Source organism: Perca flavescens, chromosome 4 (assembly GCF_004354835.1).
Source record: "Perca flavescens isolate YP-PL-M2 chromosome 4, PFLA_1.0, whole genome shotgun sequence".
NCBI classification, from domain to species: domain Eukaryota; kingdom Metazoa; phylum Chordata; class Actinopteri; order Perciformes; family Percidae; genus Perca; species Perca flavescens.
This window is the reverse complement of record NC_041334.1, coordinates 12660959-12679920: the sequence shown is the minus strand read 5'-3', so window position 1 is coordinate 12679920 and position 18962 is coordinate 12660959. Positions and strand designations below refer to the sequence as shown.

Genomic DNA, 18962 nt, shown 5'->3' with positions numbered 1-18962 from the left:
GAAATCTAAGTTTCAAACGTATCCTGATCAAACTTGATTAGGCACGTCACTAATGCGTAAACCAACTTCTGTCTAATATGCAAAAGCCAACAAAATAAATTTTCCAAGCTTGGAAAAGCTGTTTTAAAAATAATGGTTAAATAATGATATCATATTTGTAAAACTTACTGAATATATTTGGAAAATGTTATGAATCAAGTCAGCTGAAACTCCGTAAGATGTATACAGTAATATGAATTTAAGTTATCTTCTGTAAAATACAAAGCAGTTGTTTTCAGGTCATCCATTTGTGTTCTTGTTTAATATCTGAGTATTTCTCTTTTGTAGAAACTGATCCCGAAGGTGGAGTTTCTGGATCTGAGCCACAACCAGCTGTCCACAGTGGAAAACCTCCAGGTATGTGACAGCGTAATGAAGCCCATGAACACACGTTAAACTGCCGAGTTTAATGTGAAACTAACTAGTTGCAACACAGTTAGTGTTGACTTCACACTCATACCTAGGATCACACTTATACCCTTACAACACGTGAGGTAATTTTGTATGCATCGCTACCGTGGTTTATGTCCCAGGTCGTATCTGAATTGTCCTGACCAGGGATCAACCCGTGTTGACTGGCTTGATTCGATTTGACAAAAGAAGGGTTGAACAGGAGTCAGATAATTCTGGACCGACCCAGGCCATTGGTGAATTACTGTAATTGGTGCGGCTTTGTAAATTATAGAGTGTGGTCTAGACCTACTCCATCTGTAAAGTGTCTTGAGATAACTCTTGTTATGATTTGATACTATAAATAAAATTGAATTGAATTGGTGTGAAAGAGGCATTACCCTCCGCCGCTGGTCCTAACAGCTACAGTTAGACAGCCCTACAGATGTGTAGTTTGTTATTAACAGTAGCACTGAGGTCACTGTCCTGTGTTTGCAGCACCTGTACAATCTGGTCCACGTGGATCTGTCCTATAACAGTCTGCGGGTCCTGGAAGCTGCTCACACCCGTCTGGGCAACATCAAAACCCTGAGCCTGGCTGGCAACCAGCTGGACCAACTGACCGGCCTCACCAAGCTCTACTCTCTGGTCAACCTGGACCTCAGCCACAACCGGCTGGCCCAGGTAATCCCAGTGTGGACGTCCTGATGCTCCGGTGGTCAAAGTGACATGAACGTACACAGAAAATCTTTCTTTTTATAATTGTAAGAGTGCAAAAGATAAATGTCCTGGATAGTTTTTGCATTAAAAGAAATTAAAATGATCACTCACAAAAGGTATTAAATATGCTATATAAAAAAAGAAGGAAATGCATAAATACTTAAATTACTGAAACGACCAGATGGATCAAGTGGATCAAGTGTCCCTCATCTTATTCTTTTCTCATTTACTGTCAACTCTACAACACACACTGTGTGGAAAAGCGCCCAACCATAGCTCATGGGAAAATTTAACGAGGGAGTCAGTGGAGATTGACTATTTTTTTTTTTTTTTTTTTTTTTGTTTTTGTTTTTTTGTGGCTTGCGTGTTTGTTCTCAGTTGGAGGAGATCAGGAACATCGGCCTTCTGCCCTGTCTGGAGAAACTCAACCTGTCCAGTAATCCCATGTGCATCATCCCAGACTACAGAACCAAAGTCCTGGCCCAGTTTGGAGACCGTGCAGCAGAGGTACACCACCAAAACCACTACACTGTTGTTTTTTTTGTTTTTGTTTTTTTTTATTATTATATTATATAATAATAAATATATTATATAATTATATATTTTTTTGGGGGGGGTTTTCCCTTTATGTTTGAAAGTGGATAAGGATTTGTTTTGGACTCTGTCCATTCTGCAGAGTTACAAAGACAACACACAAACCAAAATACAGAAAGACAGCACAAAAAAACAAGTATCTCTCAACACATAGACATGAAAGGGGGAGAGTGATGGGGGATGACACGCAGCAAAGGGCAGCAGGTCGGAATCGAACCCTTTGGTTTTTTTCTAGCTGTACTGTTACTGTTGCTTTAGTCTATATCCACAACGTTCCACTTCCGGGATTGCTCCATTGCCGTTGGCTATTCCGCCGGATGTTACTCTTTTCAGCCAGATGTCCGTTACCTTCCGTTTGGTTTGTGTTGGCATTTTAAACGCCGGTGGATTTCTGAGGACTATGGTTAACTGCTCCTCAGATCTCTGCAGGGTAAATCCAGACAGCTAGCTACACTATCTGTCCAGTTTTCTGTTGCCCGACTAAAACAACCTTTGAACGTACATGTTCCACCAAAACGAGTTCCTTCCCGAGGCTATTTAGCAGCGGCACTGCGGCTTTTCCCGGTGCTTAGCGCCGCCCATGATGATTGTGATTGGTTTAATGAAATAAACCAGAGCACGTTTTTCTACCATCCTGGAATGCTGTGTGGGCTCGCCAGACCAGTCTGTCATAGCGAGACTACTGATGCTTGTACTGCTAATATTACCACTGCGCAGGTATAAACAACCCTCACCCTCTACACTGCTAGAATCTGCTCCTACTGCTACTGGTAGTACTACTCGTGTATTAATATTACTGCTGCCACTGTTTGTTTATGCTACTTCAGCTATTGCTATTAATATTATTGATAATATTAATGATTAATATAAAACTGTCTTCTCTCTGCGTCTTCAGGTTTGTCTGGACGGTAACGTGACGACCGAGAAGGAGCTGGACACAGTGGAAGTGTTGAAAGCCATTCAGAAAGCCAAAGAAGTCAAAGACAGGATGAGCAGCGGCGACAAGAAGGTACGTTCTGTCGCACTGAATCCTCCAGCAGGAGGCAGTATCCCACCAGCTTGTATGGTAAAATTGTCAGTATTTATGTCAGTTGTATTGACATACAGTTTGCACTTGAAAGATGAATAAGTAGTTTAGAAATGTTGGATTAGGGGAACAGAGTTTAGAAAATGAATGTTTCATGTATGTCACATGTAAATAAGTCATTTTTGAATCTCTTTTAGGACTGTGAGATAGCAGAGCTTTAAAGCTATAGTGCGCAACGTCCGTTGTATTCAAGCCTTCGCCAAATCCATAGCTCCGCCCAAGACGATTGTCATTGGTTTAAAGCAATGCCAATAAACCAGAGCCGTTTTTTCTCCTATCCTGTAATGCTGTGTGGACTAACCAGACCCTCCTCCGTAGCGCTTTGGAGGTAGGTCTGGCAATGCGAGACTAGCAACTGCGTGGAGGAGGGGTGAGGGTGGTGCGCGATCACCGAAGGCTTGCGTCATGTGGATGCTCCGACAGTGTATTATTTAGAATTCCTCACGGGGGAGACAGAAACTACGCACTATAGCTTTAAACTAGGCTTAAACTGTTTACTTTTCTCAGCAGCACTGAATATCATATTTCAACATTATCAGTATCTGAGGAAATAATCCTACGTTGTGCACTGATTTGACTCCTGAGACTTTGACCTTTTGAACTCTCATGAGTCAGTCTTGAACTCAAAACACTGTTGAATGTTACATCTTTGTCAGTCGTGTAATCTGTAAAAACTGCAATCCTAGTTTCCAAATGAATTAACACAGAAACCTTCTGCAGTGGTTTTATAATTCTAACCTGATTATAGACCAAGCAGAGATCCCCACCACAGTTATACGTGATTAATAATGAAGGTAATAACTAATAACTAATAAATCTCTACATCCTGAAGAGTGTGCACATCAGCAGCAGAGTTAAGCTATAAGACAAAAACAGCCAATAAAGCTGAACATGTAAGCATGATTAGGTGTGTGAGGTTGTAATCTTATTTGGAAACAAAAAAATGCACCAAAATGAAACTGATCTGTGAAGTTTGTGAGCTGAACCGTGTATGCAGTGTCTGCAGTTGTGCATTTTCTGTTAATGTGTAGAACATATTTTGTGGAACCTTTTTTTTGTTTTTAAACTTTTTTGCTATGAGAACATCAGAAGATATATTTTGGCCAACTGTTTGCAAGTGTGTAAGTTTTATGGTCAAGGTGTCCAAAAAAAAAACAAGACAACTTCCTGTTTGGGAGTCTAACATTCCGAAAAAAACAAAAACATGTTAAGTTTAGTTTAAAGATTGGCTGGGTTGTTTTTCCAACAGCGGAAACAGCGGTCAACCCAACGTATTTGAACATCTCTGAGATGTGGGTGGCCATTCAGAGCTCTGGAACCAGGCTACAAAGACAAATCCGAATCATTCAGGCTTTCATTTATTATTCATGAATTGCATGCGTACACGCCAGAGAAGTTAAAAAAAAAGAAAGTCATAAACATAGCCATATTTAGAGGCTTAAATACTCTTGCTTTTGTAACAAAAATAGGCTTAGCAAAGGATCATTACTGAGCATGCTAGGACTTGATCTGAAAAAGTTTTTCAACTCTCATACATACTAAATAACCTGAATCCAACGTTTAAGCTGCATGTTGGGCCATGTTTAGGCCTTTTATTGACAGGACAGCTGAAGAAATGAAAGGGGAGAATGACATGCAGCAAAGGGCTGCAGGTCGGACTCAAACCCAGGCCCGCTGCGTCGACCTCAATCAGAATGTTTGAAACTAAAAGTGCCTTCATGCTGAAGACAGGACGCCCACACAGAAAGTGGTTGCTGTCATTCTTTCTTGTGTAATACTGTCTCTGAACACAAACCTTCTGCTGAAGGAAACTGTTGACCACAAATGTTGTCAACATGTTCAAAAAAAGCTCAATGTTGATTGCAGGTTTTTCACAGATTCAAACTACAAAATCTGAAGGTTACATTTACACTTTGGGCACACAGATTTAGCTCTTGAACTTCACAGTTTGGTGTTACACTACTGCAATTTGTTTTCTTAGTTTTTTTGTTTCCACATAAAAAGAGCAGGCCTGTCTCTTTATCGAAGGCTAAAAACCAGTGTGAAGAGTGTTCCTCTGCTGCTGATGGTGTTGCTGCTGGTGGCAGGTTTTGGTATGTGAACTGGTTAATGCTGTAGGTGATGCTGCTCTCTGAAGGCTTCCTCCTCTCTGTCCTCTCGTCAGATCAGTGAGGAGACCAGGCTGTCTGCTGCTGCACCTCCTCACCTCTCCTCTTCCTCTCCCCCCTCCTCTTCCTCCTGCTGCTCATCTGCTGTCTCTCCTCCTGCTGTCACCTTCTCCTCCTCCTCTACCTCCTCCTCCTCTTCCTGTCCGGTCCAGCAGGCTGCCTGCCCCAGCCAAGGTAATCATGTATGCATCAAGCTGTGCATGGCTGATGGAGGGGTTGGGGGGGTGGGCATTTAAAAAAATATATTTCTGCCTTAAGGCTGCGGCTAGATGGATGATTATGGTCCTCTGCTTTTTGTATGGAATATGAAACTGGCGTTTTCCAAAAACAGCAGCTGACTGTCAAATAATCTTCCAGTTTTTTAGTCGGTAAAATGTCTCTGTAGCCCATGAAGCTAAGCTGCTGCTGTCACTCCTGCTACAGTGTCTTGTTTTAAACCAGATCTCCTCAGCTTTATATTTCCTGTTGTAGATGCTTTGCTTCCTGCTCAGACTGAGAGAAAAACTTTGTTTCTCTCTTTGGAAATTGTTGCTTCTTGCTGAGGCTGTTCTAAGTTCAAACTCTGCCTTATAACATACATCCAACCTTTGAGAACACCAATTTTCTTCGTGAATGAATATCATAAATAATGTGTATCATAAATGCATAATGTATCATAAATAAATAAATGTTCTTCCTTTTAAAATACAGGGGGCATAAGTGAGTACACCCCCTATGTTAAATTCCCATAGAGGCAGGCAGATTTTTATTTTTAAAGGCCAGTTATTTCATGGATCCAGGACACTATGCATCCTGATAAAGTTCCCTTGGCCTTTGGAATTAAAAGTAGCCCCACATCATCACATACCCTTCACCATACCTGGAGATTGGCATGTTTTTATTTCAGTTAGCCTAATAGCTGGTTTGATTTGCATTGAGAGATGAGCTTATGGAAAGTGCCCCATCCCAATCTCTTTATTTAGGCTTAATTGGTGTTCTCAAAGGTTGTATTTTTCCTATTTTTGTCATTTAAGGCATTAAGATCAATTTCCAAAAGATGTTTTTTTTTTTTTTTTTTTTTTTTTTTAAGTCAACTGTAGCAGGGGTTCCAATACTCATGAGCAGCACTGTAAGTGGTCACTAAGTTGACATTCATCCATCACAAAGTTTGCACCAGCCTCTTTAACTCTTATATATAATGTAGCTGTAATTCTATTTACACCCCCAAATCATTAGAATAGTTGGTTCCAGACTTCTGTCCGTATCGGCTGTTTGGAAAAACAACCAAGCCAATCAGAGCTCTGTTGGGGGCGTCATCTTCAAAGTGACAGTAGCCATGTTTGCATGTATATTTTTGGGCATATATGCAAGCATTGCATTAGAAAACCTTTATGAAAAAGGCAATATTTGACTAAACTACCTACATTTTATTTCTGGGGAGTTAGACTTTCCACACAGACTGAGATGGATAGATGGATGGATGGATGTACAAGCAGCTGGAGAATAACTAAACAGTGACTGATTATATTCACTAATGTTTGGCTGGAGGTTGTGTGACACGCTGCTAGTTCTCACTAACCTCCTTTAGTACAGGCTAGATACTGTGTGAATGTCTAAATCTAACCATAAGAACCAAATGCATGTCAGTATTTTATTTGTTTCAAATATTTTTTATTTTGAAGCTTCATTTCAAAAATCAAGTTTACAAAATTGTTATTACAGTAATTATTATTTTTACAGTATACCATCAAAGACAAGGAAGGGAAATAAATATAAATAAATAACTAAATAAAATTAGAAAACTAACCCCCTTCCCCCCAGACTGCAATCTGTCAATATTTTATTTATGAGTGAAACAGGGTTTAACTGTTAGGTGGCATTAATGCTTGTTTGTTTTTTATGACATTTTAAATTTGTATCTGATTCAGTCAAACTGCATGAAAACAAATTTCTGTCAGAACTAAGTACACATTAACATGTTTTAAACTAAACTTAGAGCAGCCATGGTTGTTGTAGGGTCGCATCTAATATTTTTAGATTTCACATTCATGACCTTTTATTTGTCCAGTGCATGTGCCCATCACCATTTCTTTCGAGCCTGCGATTTTATTTTTGTCTTCAAATGTCTTGTTTTGTCCAAATATTCAGTTTACCATCACATAAAACAAAGAAAAGTATCAAGTCCTCATATTTGAAAAGCTGATACTAGGGAAAGTTTGGCATTTTTTGCCAATTGTCTAACGTCAAGAACAAGCATCACATATTCATACTTGAGAAGCTGGAGCCATCCACACATCCCTCACCAGAATTGATTCGGCACAGAAATAGTCATATGTAAAGATGTCAAGTTGTGGCACAAAATGACCGAATCAGCTCCAAAATATCAGGCCATAACAGTGTGACATCAGTCAGACTTTGCAGAGCTCCTCGTGCTCCTCACCTCACTCATCTCTTTGGTTTCCTGTTTCAGATGTGACGAGCAGAGAAGAAGCTGCACTTCCCCCCGCTGTTCCTCCTGTGAACGCTGCCCTTCCCCCCGCAAGCTTTAACACCAACACACACCTCCTGTCTGCTGACCCCGCCCAGGTCAGACACACACCTGAAACACCGGAGGGAGGCGAGGTGTCTGTTCCCATGACAACCAATAGATTATCATTAGAGAGAGGCAGTTTGACTGTTCAGCGATCTGATGTTATGTAAAGAAGGCGTGACATGTGACAACAAATGGAACTAATCATTTATATTAGGAGTGTGACAGTGAACATTGAACAATACGTCTTGATATAAAAATGTCAAAGCATTCATTGTGAACAATGTTTAGATATTTGCGTTTGTTTCAGCTGGGCTCTAATGTTGCTTTGTGTGTCTGTCTGCAGGTACAACAACCGTCTGCCAGTCTGTCTGAACACACACTCTGTGGAGCTCCTACAAGCACTATTACTACTGCTGCTACTACTACTACTAATACTACAAATACTGTCTGGTCAGTATCAAATACCATAATTTACTACACGTTAATTATAATATAACTTGACTTTTTGAGCCAAGCTTTTAATGTGAAACACCTGTGCAGGAAGTGTAAAGTTTCAACATGATGAGTACAATCTGGACTCTGGTCATACCATCTACATCTCATAACTTATTCCCTGTTATATATTGTTCTTAATGTATATTATTTTTCTGTCAAGCAATTCTAATTCTATTAGGTTTATATTCTTGTCTTTTCATAGTCCTAGTTAATATTTAATAATAAGCTATTGCACTGATCAATCCCTACACTGTTCTCTTTTGCACTATCACCATTGCACACAGTCTACCTTAGCACCTTTTAACTCTTTACATTTCTGTGAGTGATTTTTATGTATGTGAGATATTATGTGTGTATTTGTTTGTTGTGTTATGGTTGTCTAAGCTACTGGATGCCTAAAATTCCGTTGGGATGAATAAAGTATCTATCTATCGACGGTAGCTTTTAAAAGAAAGAGGCCAAGTAGAGGTGTTGGAAAATCTTGAGAAAGTATTTGTGGTAAAAAGTTAAAGTGAGAGCAGCAGAGTGGTGAGTATGCGACGACTCTGTTGTATTCGACGACTCATCATTTTACTGAATTTATCAAGACAAAAAGGAAGTGTTGGGTTTGCAAATAAAAAAAGGAGAGGATCAGAAAACAGGGAGGATTCTTATTAGTGTGTTTGAATATGCTTCTTAAAAATCAAGGCCTGCCTCTGATATAAGTCTTGTTTATATGAAGCTCTTTCTCTGTTGAGGTTAATAAAGGCTCTGGCAAATATTTGAAAATGTACAGCAAACAGCTGTATATCTACAGTTACTGCCACGACTTCTGCAAAGATTGAAACGGTTACTACACGGTACTATTAATATTGCAGTAAAGCTCCTGCCGCTGCTGTTGTCACTTTATTAATATAAGTCAGGCGATACTGTGCTGTCGTTCAGGCCTCTCTCCTGCTAACAGGAGCTGCAGGAAGTCAAGATGGAGGCAGGTGTAGTTTCGTATGTGTCCAACTGCTGCTCCTCTTAAATGTCAAATGCTGTTTTTAGTTTTTTTAATTAGGCTTTATTGACCTACAACAGTAAAACGAAAGAGTGACTATTAGGGACATTAAAGATTATGATGTTGTTAAATAACGACAGGGGTGATGGTGAAAGTGAAAAGAGCTAATAGGACAATGGAAGTGAGTGAACAGTAAGTGAATGATGAGAATATAAAAAAATCTCCATCTCTCTCTCTCTCTCTCTCTCTCTCTCTCTCTCTCTCTCTCTCTCTCTCTCTCTCTCTCTCTCTCTCCTCCAGTTGTGTCTGCTGCTCTTCCTCCTCCAGACCAGTTGGAACCACTTGCTTCTCCTGCAGCAAGGCCTGCAGTCCTCTACTCCCTTCTCACCTGCTCTCCCTCTCCTCCTTCAACGAAGACTTCATTACCCAGCTCTCCCAGCTCCTCAGCTCCACCCTGAAGGAGCAGAAGAGGGAGGAGGAGGAGGAGGAGGAGGAAGAAGAAGAAGAGAAGGAGGAAGAGAGGGAGGAAGAGAAGAGGTCTGAATCCAGAGAGATTCAGACCCATGTAGAGGGCACTGAGGTGGGAAGTCCCAGGTAATTTAATCAGCAGCCTTCTCTCACTGGTTTCTGGGACTCCCAATGGTTTCCGGGATTTCTGGGACTTCCAGGAGTTCCTGCTGGTTTCCAGTGGTGGCATGGAACTAAGTACATTTACTCAAGTACTGTACTCAAGTACTAATTTGAGGTACTTGTACTTTACTTGAGTCTTTTCTTTTCATGCCACTTTCTACTTCTACTCCGCTACATTTCAGAGAGAGATATTGTACTTTTTGTACTACACTCATCTGACAGCTGTAGTTACCAGTTACTTTACACGTTTAAGATTTTTCCACACAAAAACACATGTAGTTTATAAAATACGATGTTTTCTTATAAATTAAACTACCCAACAATATAACGTCCTACGAGTAAAGCGGTAATGATTGGACCATTAAACACGTAGTTGGTTGACAGAACTGTTTTGGATCGTTTCCAGTTGTTTTTTTTATCGTCCTATCGCAATACCCATATCGCGAAAGGCTGGTACATATTGCCAAAGACTTTTTGTGTTAGTTAAAAGAAAATATCAGTAGAAAACTACACTTTAAAAAGTAACATGTAAAATGTCATTTTTTAGTAGTGCCTTTTTATATTTAATTCAATGTTTAATAAAAGAATGTTGGAAATAATTTCCTTTTTGTTTTAAATTCAACAAGCAGTTTGTTGTATTTCAGCAGAATATTGAAAGCAGCAGAAGTGCAGAACTAAGTATCGCAAGTAATATAGTTATATCGCAATATTCAACAAAGCATATTTTCCTCATATTGTGCAGCCCTAATGTCTATGTATAAATACTCCAGTGACAAAATACCTACAGAAGCACGATTCTGGATTCATCCACTGCTTTACGCTCATTATTCCAGTCCAGGCTCCAGGGACGGATATTTCGAAATGGGTCTGGATGACTCTGTTGAGGAGTCGGTCTGCTCCTCCTCCACCACGTCGCTGGCTGTTCCTCCTGCAGAGGAGCCCATGGGCCACCAGGGAGAGCTGTGTGAAGAGGAGGAGGAAGAGGAGGTGCAGGTCAGCAGGGTTCTGTGGTGCTACTGTCTTCAGGTGAAGGAGGAGGTGGAGCAGAAGGAGGCGTGCCTGGTGCTGACGGACCGGCTGTTGGGCCTTCTGTACTTATCCGATGAGTTCACATGGACCAATCAGGACGCAGGTAAGCACACAATCCGCCTCAGTTGTCTGTATACAAACAAATTTCTGCTCGTTTTTTATTTTTGTTTGAATGAATTGTGTTTTGCTACCCATCGTGGATTCAATGAATTAATCAGAGTTCATCTGAGGCCTCCCTAATGTAGCAGGATTATTAACCAAGCAATAACTAACCATTAATCCAGGGACACTTCTTTTTCCACTGTGTGTTTAAATCATACTTCCAAAGTCTTTTCTTCCTCCCCTTTCTTGAGGAATCTGTAAATCTAGAAAAAAATGATTGAATGAAACAAAAAACAATGTTGCAGCCCTAATATATAGTAAGGGCCCTATTTTAACGATCTGAAACGCAAGTATCAAACGTGAAACGTAAGTAGCTTTGTGGGCGGATCTCGGGCGCTATTATACCGGCAGGATAAATGAGTCTTGCGCCCGACGCAAATCTAAAATGGGTTGGTCTGAAGTAGCTAGGTGTGGTTTGGGCGTAACGTGAAAATAACCAATCGGAGCGTCATCTCACGTTCCCTTTAAGAGCAGGAGCGCTTGTTCCATGGTGGATTACTATTAAGACGGTGGATTTGCCTGGCGCACGCCAGCGGGAGCTGTCCGAGATGCGGCAAAGTAATAAATGCCCGTCTTGGCCGGGTGGCGATGTTGCTGCGGCTTCTCGGGCGCATCTCCTCAAGTCTGGAGAGGATTGCTGCAGACATGGAGCGTGGGCCTCCAAACGCACCAGCAAAGTGTATGCGCGTTGTGCACACGCTCAGGGGCGTAGCACAAGACCCTCGGCCCTATGCATAGGAAGTCCTGATGGGCCCCCATGTTCCTCAACTCACCCCCCTCTCCCCTCCCAAAAAAATAAAATAATAATCGGGCCTCTGTACACATGAATCTGTAGGCCTAGATGTTTATAGGGTAATAACTATTAACTGTAATGCGTAGAGTAGCCTGATGGCACACATTTCAAACCTCCTTTCTCAACATTCTCTAGCCTACTTTACTGTGGTTACTACTACATTTTGTTGGTTTTCTCTGTACCTTTACTTGCCAGCCTGCGTACTATGGTGTCTCTCTGATCATCTGTTAATTTATCTGGCCATAGTCCTGGATCCTCTGGTAAAAACTGGTCTACATTGCTCTGCCTACTTTCCAGTTCCTCGTCTCTCATTTCCACACTGTGCTCAGAGCTCCCTGCTGTCTTCACTCCCATCATCCTCAATCACATCTTCTCTATCATCTTTCTCTATGAAGGATACATTTGATATTAACCTCTTATCCTCATTATAACCTAATATAATAAAACACACTAAGATGTTAGTGTTACTTAACACCTTTCAGTCAAAATGGCTAAACATGGTTTGCTTTAATTTTGATATAAGCTTCCCTTGTCTCAAATCCAAAGAGGATGATGAGGGGTCTGTTGCTCCCCTGTGACAGTTTCTGAAACTGAGGGCCATGTGTTTCACAATGTTAACATCTGCTTCTACTAAATCTGACATAACTATAATGTTGACATGATATGTATCTACCAATGAGCTACCAAGCTACCTATGACACTGATTAGCCTATTATTGCTAATTATAGACATTATAGCCTATTCATTTAAAATTAAACATGTTTTAAATTAGGCTGGTTTAAATTAGGTGTGTTATATGCAAACAGCATTGTTAGTGTACTTTATTTATTTAGCCTCTAGCTCAGATTACATGTATAACCAAATTATCATTTGAAAGTGTACGTTCTGCTCTTTATATGGGTTGTCTCAGTCCGTTTTTAGCAATAACAGTCACGGAGATATTCAAGCAGTTTAGCACCATGGATTTCGTTTTCTAGTTTGTGCTCTCCTTTTTTTGAAAAGAAGTCAGTTACCAATTGTTTCCCCTCCTTTCGTTTTCTCTCCTCCTCCTCCTGTCTTTCCTTTCTTTTTGGTAGCCTGATTTGGCTTTCTTTGAGAAAGACATTTCTACAGCAGAAGTTTGCGCTCCACCAGATGCTCAACTGAACTAGCTAACATAAACAAAATGCATGCAGATGGACTAAACCATGTGGCGCATTAGCAAGGGGTGGGGGAGACCTTAGATAGTCTTTTTTTGTATACAAAATGTAGTCAGTCAATCAACAAAGTTATTCAGCCAATACACTAACTTTACATTTCATCGGACATGCATTATGAAATTTAATTAGGAAATGAAAATATCCAGGTGAAATAAAATATATTCCAGACTTTTCAAGGGCCCTCTCTCCCCTTGGGCCCTGGTAATCAGTATTGGTTTTACACCCAGTCCGACGCCCCTACACACGCTACATTATGGCAAAGCATGCGCCCCTAAAATAGCATCTGAATAATGCGCCACTGACTAGACTAGAGCCACTGACTTTAGACCAGGTTTTTCCTGGTTAGTGGCGGAATTGTTTTCTGAAACTGCAAAATAGCACCAGGGAACGTTTGCGTCCTCTTTTCGCTGAACTGCCTCCGGGAGCGCAAATACATTCCCTAATTTACCGACGTGCGTCCGCTGTGCGTCAGGTGCAAAATAGGAATGATACATGCGTCAGTGTACAAAGGCAATTGCGCTGAGTGCAAGATAGGGCCCTAAATGACATAACACGTGGTAGAGATGTTTGCAGGTGCAGAAATGATTTTGAAATATTAAGAGCCATGTGTTTTCCGGTTCTCAGACCAGGAGCAGAGGCCAACTGTGGAGGAGGTGCTGTCCAGCCTGCAGGTAGACCTCCTGCTGCCGTACTCCCAGCTCCTGCTCTCCTCTCAAGCCGAGCTCCCCGACTCCTGCCTGGCCTTTGGTCGCCGAGCCGGCCCGACCCGCTGGTACATCTTCTTCGAGGCAGAGGAGCTCCGGCAGATCAGGAGCGAGCTGACAGTGCTGATCCAGGTCAGAGAGCAGTACACGAGCTACTTAAAGTCCATACATTTGAAAAGGACATTCTTTTTCAAATACATATCTCCTTAGCTTAAGTGTTAAAATCAAATTAAATAAAATATGAAATATTACAACTTTCTTCCAGTAGAGAGCAGTGTGGTTCAGTACTTTGAAAGTTAATTTGCATACTTGACATGTCACGAGTAAAGACATACAATTGACACATGTTACGACCCCATTGATGGATTCGGGGACAGTAACACGACAATCAGTAAAGTGTGACAGAGAGTGAAATATTTGGTTTTTATTCCAAACATGGAAATAGCTCACAACAGGATGGTGGAAGATGGGACCTGGAGATTGTGCCAAACAAATGAAATGAATATAACAAAACTAGGCTTAGCTCACCACCACTAGCTCTACAAACAAAACAAGTCAAACCTAACCTACTTCTCTAAAAAAGATAAAGAGAACATTACACAGGCGGCAACAACCGCTAAACCAGGTGTATCTATACAAAGATGGACTACGTGCAAAATCTACAGGGTACCCCAACTTACCTAAGCTCCTCCACCTCACAAAACTCTACAGTTTAAAGCTTAAAGGACAGGAAAGCAGCGGGTGTGGGAGAAGTTTGGAGAAGATATGGAGAAGGACTTTCGGTCGGCACCAAAGTGCTTCTGGAAAACTGTTCGCCACCTCAGGAGGGGGAAGCGGGGAACCATCCAAGCTGTGTACAGTAAGGATGGGACACTGTTGACCTCAACTGAGGAGGTAATAGGGCGGTGGAAGGAGCACTTTGAGGAACTCCTGAATCCGACTAATACGCCCTCTATGTTAGAGGCAGAGCTGGAGGATAACGGGGGATTGTCGTCGATTTCCCAGGCGGAAGTCATTGATGTAGTCAAACAACTACACAGTGGCAAAGCCCCGGGGATTGATGAGATCCGTCCAGAAATGCTCAAGGCTCTGGGTGTGGAGGGGCTGTCCTGGTTGACACGCCTCTTCAACATTGCGTGGAAGTCTGGGACGGTGCCAAAGGAGTGGCAGACTGGGGTGGTGGTTCCCCTTTTTAAAAAGGGGGACCAGAGGGTGTGTGCCAATTATAGGGGTATCACACTTCTCAGCCTCCCTGGTAAAGTCTACTCCAAGGTGCTGGAAAGGAGGGTTCGGCCGATAGTCGAACCTCGGGTTGAGGAGGAACAATGCGGATTCCGTCCTGGTCGTGGAACAACGGACCAGCTCTTCACTCTCGCAAGGATCCTGGAGGGAGCCTGGGAGTATGCCCAACCGGTCTACATGTGTTTTGTGGATTTGGAGAAGGCGTATGACCGGGTCCCCGGGAGATACTGTGGGAGGTGCTGCGGGAGTATGGGGTGAGGGGTCTCTACTCAGGGCCATCCAATCTCTGTATGACCAAAGTGAGAGCTGTGTCCGGGTTCTCGGTAGTAAGTCGGACTCGTTTCAGGTGAGGGTTGGCCTCCGCCAGGGCTGCGCTTTGTCACCAATCCTGTTTGTAATATTTATGGACAGGATATCGAGGCGTAGTCGGGGTGGGGAGGGGTTGCAGTTTGGTGGGCTGGGGATCTCATCGCTGCTCTTTGCAGATGATGTGGTCCTGATGGCATCATCGGCCTGCGACCTTCAGCACTCACTGGATCGGTTCGCAACCGAGTGTGAAGCGGTTGGGATGAGGATCAGCACCTCTAAATCGGACTTTATTACCATTACCATTACCAGATGGTTCGGGCATCTGGTAAGGATGCCCCCTGGGCGCCTCCCTACGGAGGTGTTCCAGGCACGTCCAGCTGGGATGAGGCCTCGGGGAAGACCCAGGACTAGGTGGAGGGATTATATCTCCAACCTGGCCTGGGAACGCCTCGGGATCCCCCAGTCGGAGCTGGTTAATGTGGCTCGGGAAAGGGAAGTTTGGGGTCCCCTGCTGGAGCTGCTCCCCCCGCGACCCGACACCGGATAAGCGGACGAAGATGGATGGAGGACAGGAAGACTAGCAACCAGCCAGCAGAGCAGAGCAAGAGAGACTAGGCTCGTTCGAGAGTAACTTCGTCTCGCCTGTAAAGTGGACGAGAGCAGGCGGGAGCAGCCAGGGGCGGTGACAAAAATCCACTGTCAAGTCGCACAGTTTCCATCCGATTCCAGCAGCCTTCAGGCTGAAGAGGAAGTGAACGAAACACTGTGGTCTGATTCCGATTTTAATAAAATGTTGTCAGACCCATATATCAGCTCCTACACAGTCTCCGGTTGTTTTTATTATGGCAGAGTTGCTGTCAAAATGCTCTACGTGTGATCTGTTGCTGATTTACACTGTAGATGATCCGTAATCCGAACGGAGTTAGTCTCTCTGACTTCTAAACATAACTATCAGTCACACAACAGGTGTTCTGTACAGAATAAGCCTTTATATCAGACAAATGGCAGTTAAAATCCCTCCAAATCAATAAAAAGTTCATATAAAACGTCATCATGTTGAGTCGATTCTGAACCAATCAGCTGTTAGATCAGCTGAGAGGCCGGCGTTTCCCAGCATGCCCTGGGTCTGCCTGGGTCTTGCAGTCGGTGAAAAGCAACTGCACTGCCTGCGTCTCAGAACTGCGGCCGCCTTGATCTCATGAGGTTATGGTTGCCCACGTGTGCGTGATGTCAGAGAAAGTTGGGTTCAAGTCGGACACAAATCTAACCGGCATGCATTGGGCGGCGATCGCCGGTGATCGATTCTGCGCAGATCTGACTCATCTCGAACGAGCCTAATCCCCCTTCTCAGGAGTCCTCCTTTTATTGACTGGCACCTCGAATGCTGATTGGCCAACTCCAAACACAGGTGGAATGCAATCATCTCAATCACCTGGAGAGAAAACCGAGTGAGCAAGAGGAAGAACAACAAGAGAGAGAACACATGCAAACAGGCGCTTTGTCTGGCATGTAACAACACAATTAAACGTAATAAGATCCAACCTATTGAACAAGTCATTTGACATAGTTTAGTCTGTTATTGGGTCAACCAGAGCTATATTTTATTTTTTATTTTTTATTTTATTTATTTATTATTTCAGGACAATGCACATTTGATGAACATGTACAGCAGTACATATAAAAATGCCAGATTGTAGCCATTAGGCAGGTTGAAGTTACAATAAAAAGGACAGGGAGAAACCGGAAGAAAGACAATTCATTAGTAAGTGTTAAATCGGAGACACAATTCGTTAGTATGCTCTACTGGGCTAATACGGTACAGCATACAGTTAGAGGTGGTTGCACGATTGGTTAACTCTAAGCCACACCTTTACTTGGCTCTTAAAGGTGGCCAGAGTGGGACATTCCCTTATAGTTTACTTTCTGCTGTAGTATTATGTAGAAACATGTATAAGATGCCTCAACACAAAGGACACAGGTATCGTCAGGTAGTCTGTCTGTCATTATGTCAGCACTTGGGAAAACAAAAACCTTGTCATTTGTTTCTCCAGGCAGCGAAGTCTCAGACTGACCCGGAGCACCCCAACACTCCTCAACTCTTCCCCCGCTCACTCATCAACTCCTGGGAGCTGGAGGAGAGTCAGGGAGCCCAGGGAGGCTATCCTGCTTTCCTCCTTCCCTCCTCTTCCTCCTCCTCCTCTTCCTCCTATGCCCCGGACACCCACCCGCTCCTGTCAGACATCTTCTCCAAGAGGGAGGACCCCAGCCTCCTCTCTCTCCTCTTTCTCACCCACCGACACCTCTGGGTGCTGAAGATGGACTTCAGAGAGCTGGCAGAAAGAGAGAGGAGGCCGGCTGACCGTCATCCCTCCTCCTCATGGTGCAGGCTGGTCCGTGTGCCCCTCGGCTCCGTGATGCTTCACCCCAGAGAGAGAGCTTCTCAGGTCGGGGACAGAACCTGCAACACCTCCTGCCCCGACCCAAAACACAACCACAGGTACAGAGGCTTGGATTGGATGAATGGATGTTTAACTCTATAGATTGCAGGGCTGGGTATCGTTCGATACCAGGGCGCCTGGGTAGCTCACCTGGTGGAGCAGGCGCACATGTGTAGGGTTTTTTGCCTCCGACCTGTGGCCCTTTGCTACGTGTCGTTCCCCCCTCTCTCTCCCCTTTCATGTCTTCAGTTGTCCTATATAAATAAAGGCCCAAAATGCCCCAAAAAAAAAACCTTAAAAAAGTTCAAAACTTCAATACCACTTCCTATCACTTTTTATAAAATCCATTTTAACAAAATGAAATTACAGCATTACACTTTTTTTTAATGCATTTTTCAGCTCCTACTACATGAGCTGTCTCTGTGTGTAACGTAGAGTTTTTCCTTCGTGTCTCTACGGCGTGTAATATTACGTTAGCCAGCCAATCAGCAGCATTATTAGATCTTGGTAGAAGCATACTGCATGCTGACTGGCTCTCTGACGCTGATGAGATTTACTCCTTATGTATTGAATAATGAGGCATTTTTTGATATTCGATACTAAGGAGACAAATTGGTCGGTGCCTTAAAATGATTGAAATCGGTACCCAGCCCTAATAGACTGTAACCTTGTTTTTGTGTGTTTTTGCCAAACAGATAATTACTGGCGCACACTCTGGTATGAAGTTCCGTACTTGTTTGTCTGTCGATTTGAAAGTACTATGTGTGTCTGCAGGAAAATGGACTAAAAAACTGAATAGCATCAATATATTTATCTCTGTTTGCCAGGGTTTGGGCTAGCCAAGTAAGTAGTGTTGGTATATTTATTGATAAATAGTGAGATTTATGTATTTCTCTTTTTTTTGCTTACTTGTGGAATAAGGAAATATAGAAATTCCCAGAATACATTCTGATGAGTGCTTTTGCAGGTGCTTTTGATATTTATCTGATTTAACTGAATCATTAATAAGCGAACTGAACTGAATTAAAATGAATTGAAAATCCTATTGTATTTCACAGTTAATTTGTCTTTTGCTTTACCATTTACAGTTTCCATTCAGTGCTGAGTTTATTAGTGTATCATTAACATGCACATTTATTTAATCAGTGAATAACATTTTGTTATACTCGATTAGGTTTACTTATTGATAAAATGAAACTACTTTGAACTATTCAAATATCTATTTTTGCACGTTATGCTCATGAGAGGAAAATTATTCCCGTGGCACACAAAGACGAATTTCTTTGTAAAACAGACTAAAATGCTAAAATTGATTTTATATATATATATATATATATATATATATATATATATATATATATATACACACAGTGGGGGAAATAAGTATTTGACCCCTTGCTGATTTTGCAGGTTTGCCCACATACAAAGAATGCAAAAATCTACAATTTTAATCATATGTACATTCTAAC

At 42.3% G+C, this 18962-nt stretch overlaps 1 protein-coding gene across 3 annotated transcripts in view; it reads left to right on the top strand.

The window, feature by feature from the left end:
* The window catches only part of nisch (nischarin), a 42536-nt gene that overhangs the window by 10679 nt on the left and 12895 nt on the right, over window positions 1-18962 (top strand). For all 3 annotated transcript variants that reach the window (XM_028575117.1, XM_028575116.1, XM_028575118.1), the window contains exons 9-19: window positions 328-396; window positions 928-1113; window positions 1528-1656; window positions 2639-2752; window positions 4995-5172; window positions 7448-7563; window positions 7854-7960; window positions 9288-9581; window positions 10451-10749; window positions 13425-13636; window positions 17107-17552. In XM_028575117.1, coding sequence (XP_028430918.1) covers window positions 328-396; window positions 928-1113; window positions 1528-1656; window positions 2639-2752; window positions 4995-5172; window positions 7448-7563; window positions 7854-7960; window positions 9288-9581; window positions 10451-10749; window positions 13425-13636; window positions 17107-17552 — 2150 coding nt within the window. The remainder of the gene's footprint in view (window positions 1-327; window positions 397-927; window positions 1114-1527; window positions 1657-2638; window positions 2753-4994; window positions 5173-7447; window positions 7564-7853; window positions 7961-9287; window positions 9582-10450; window positions 10750-13424; window positions 13637-17106; window positions 17553-18962) is intronic.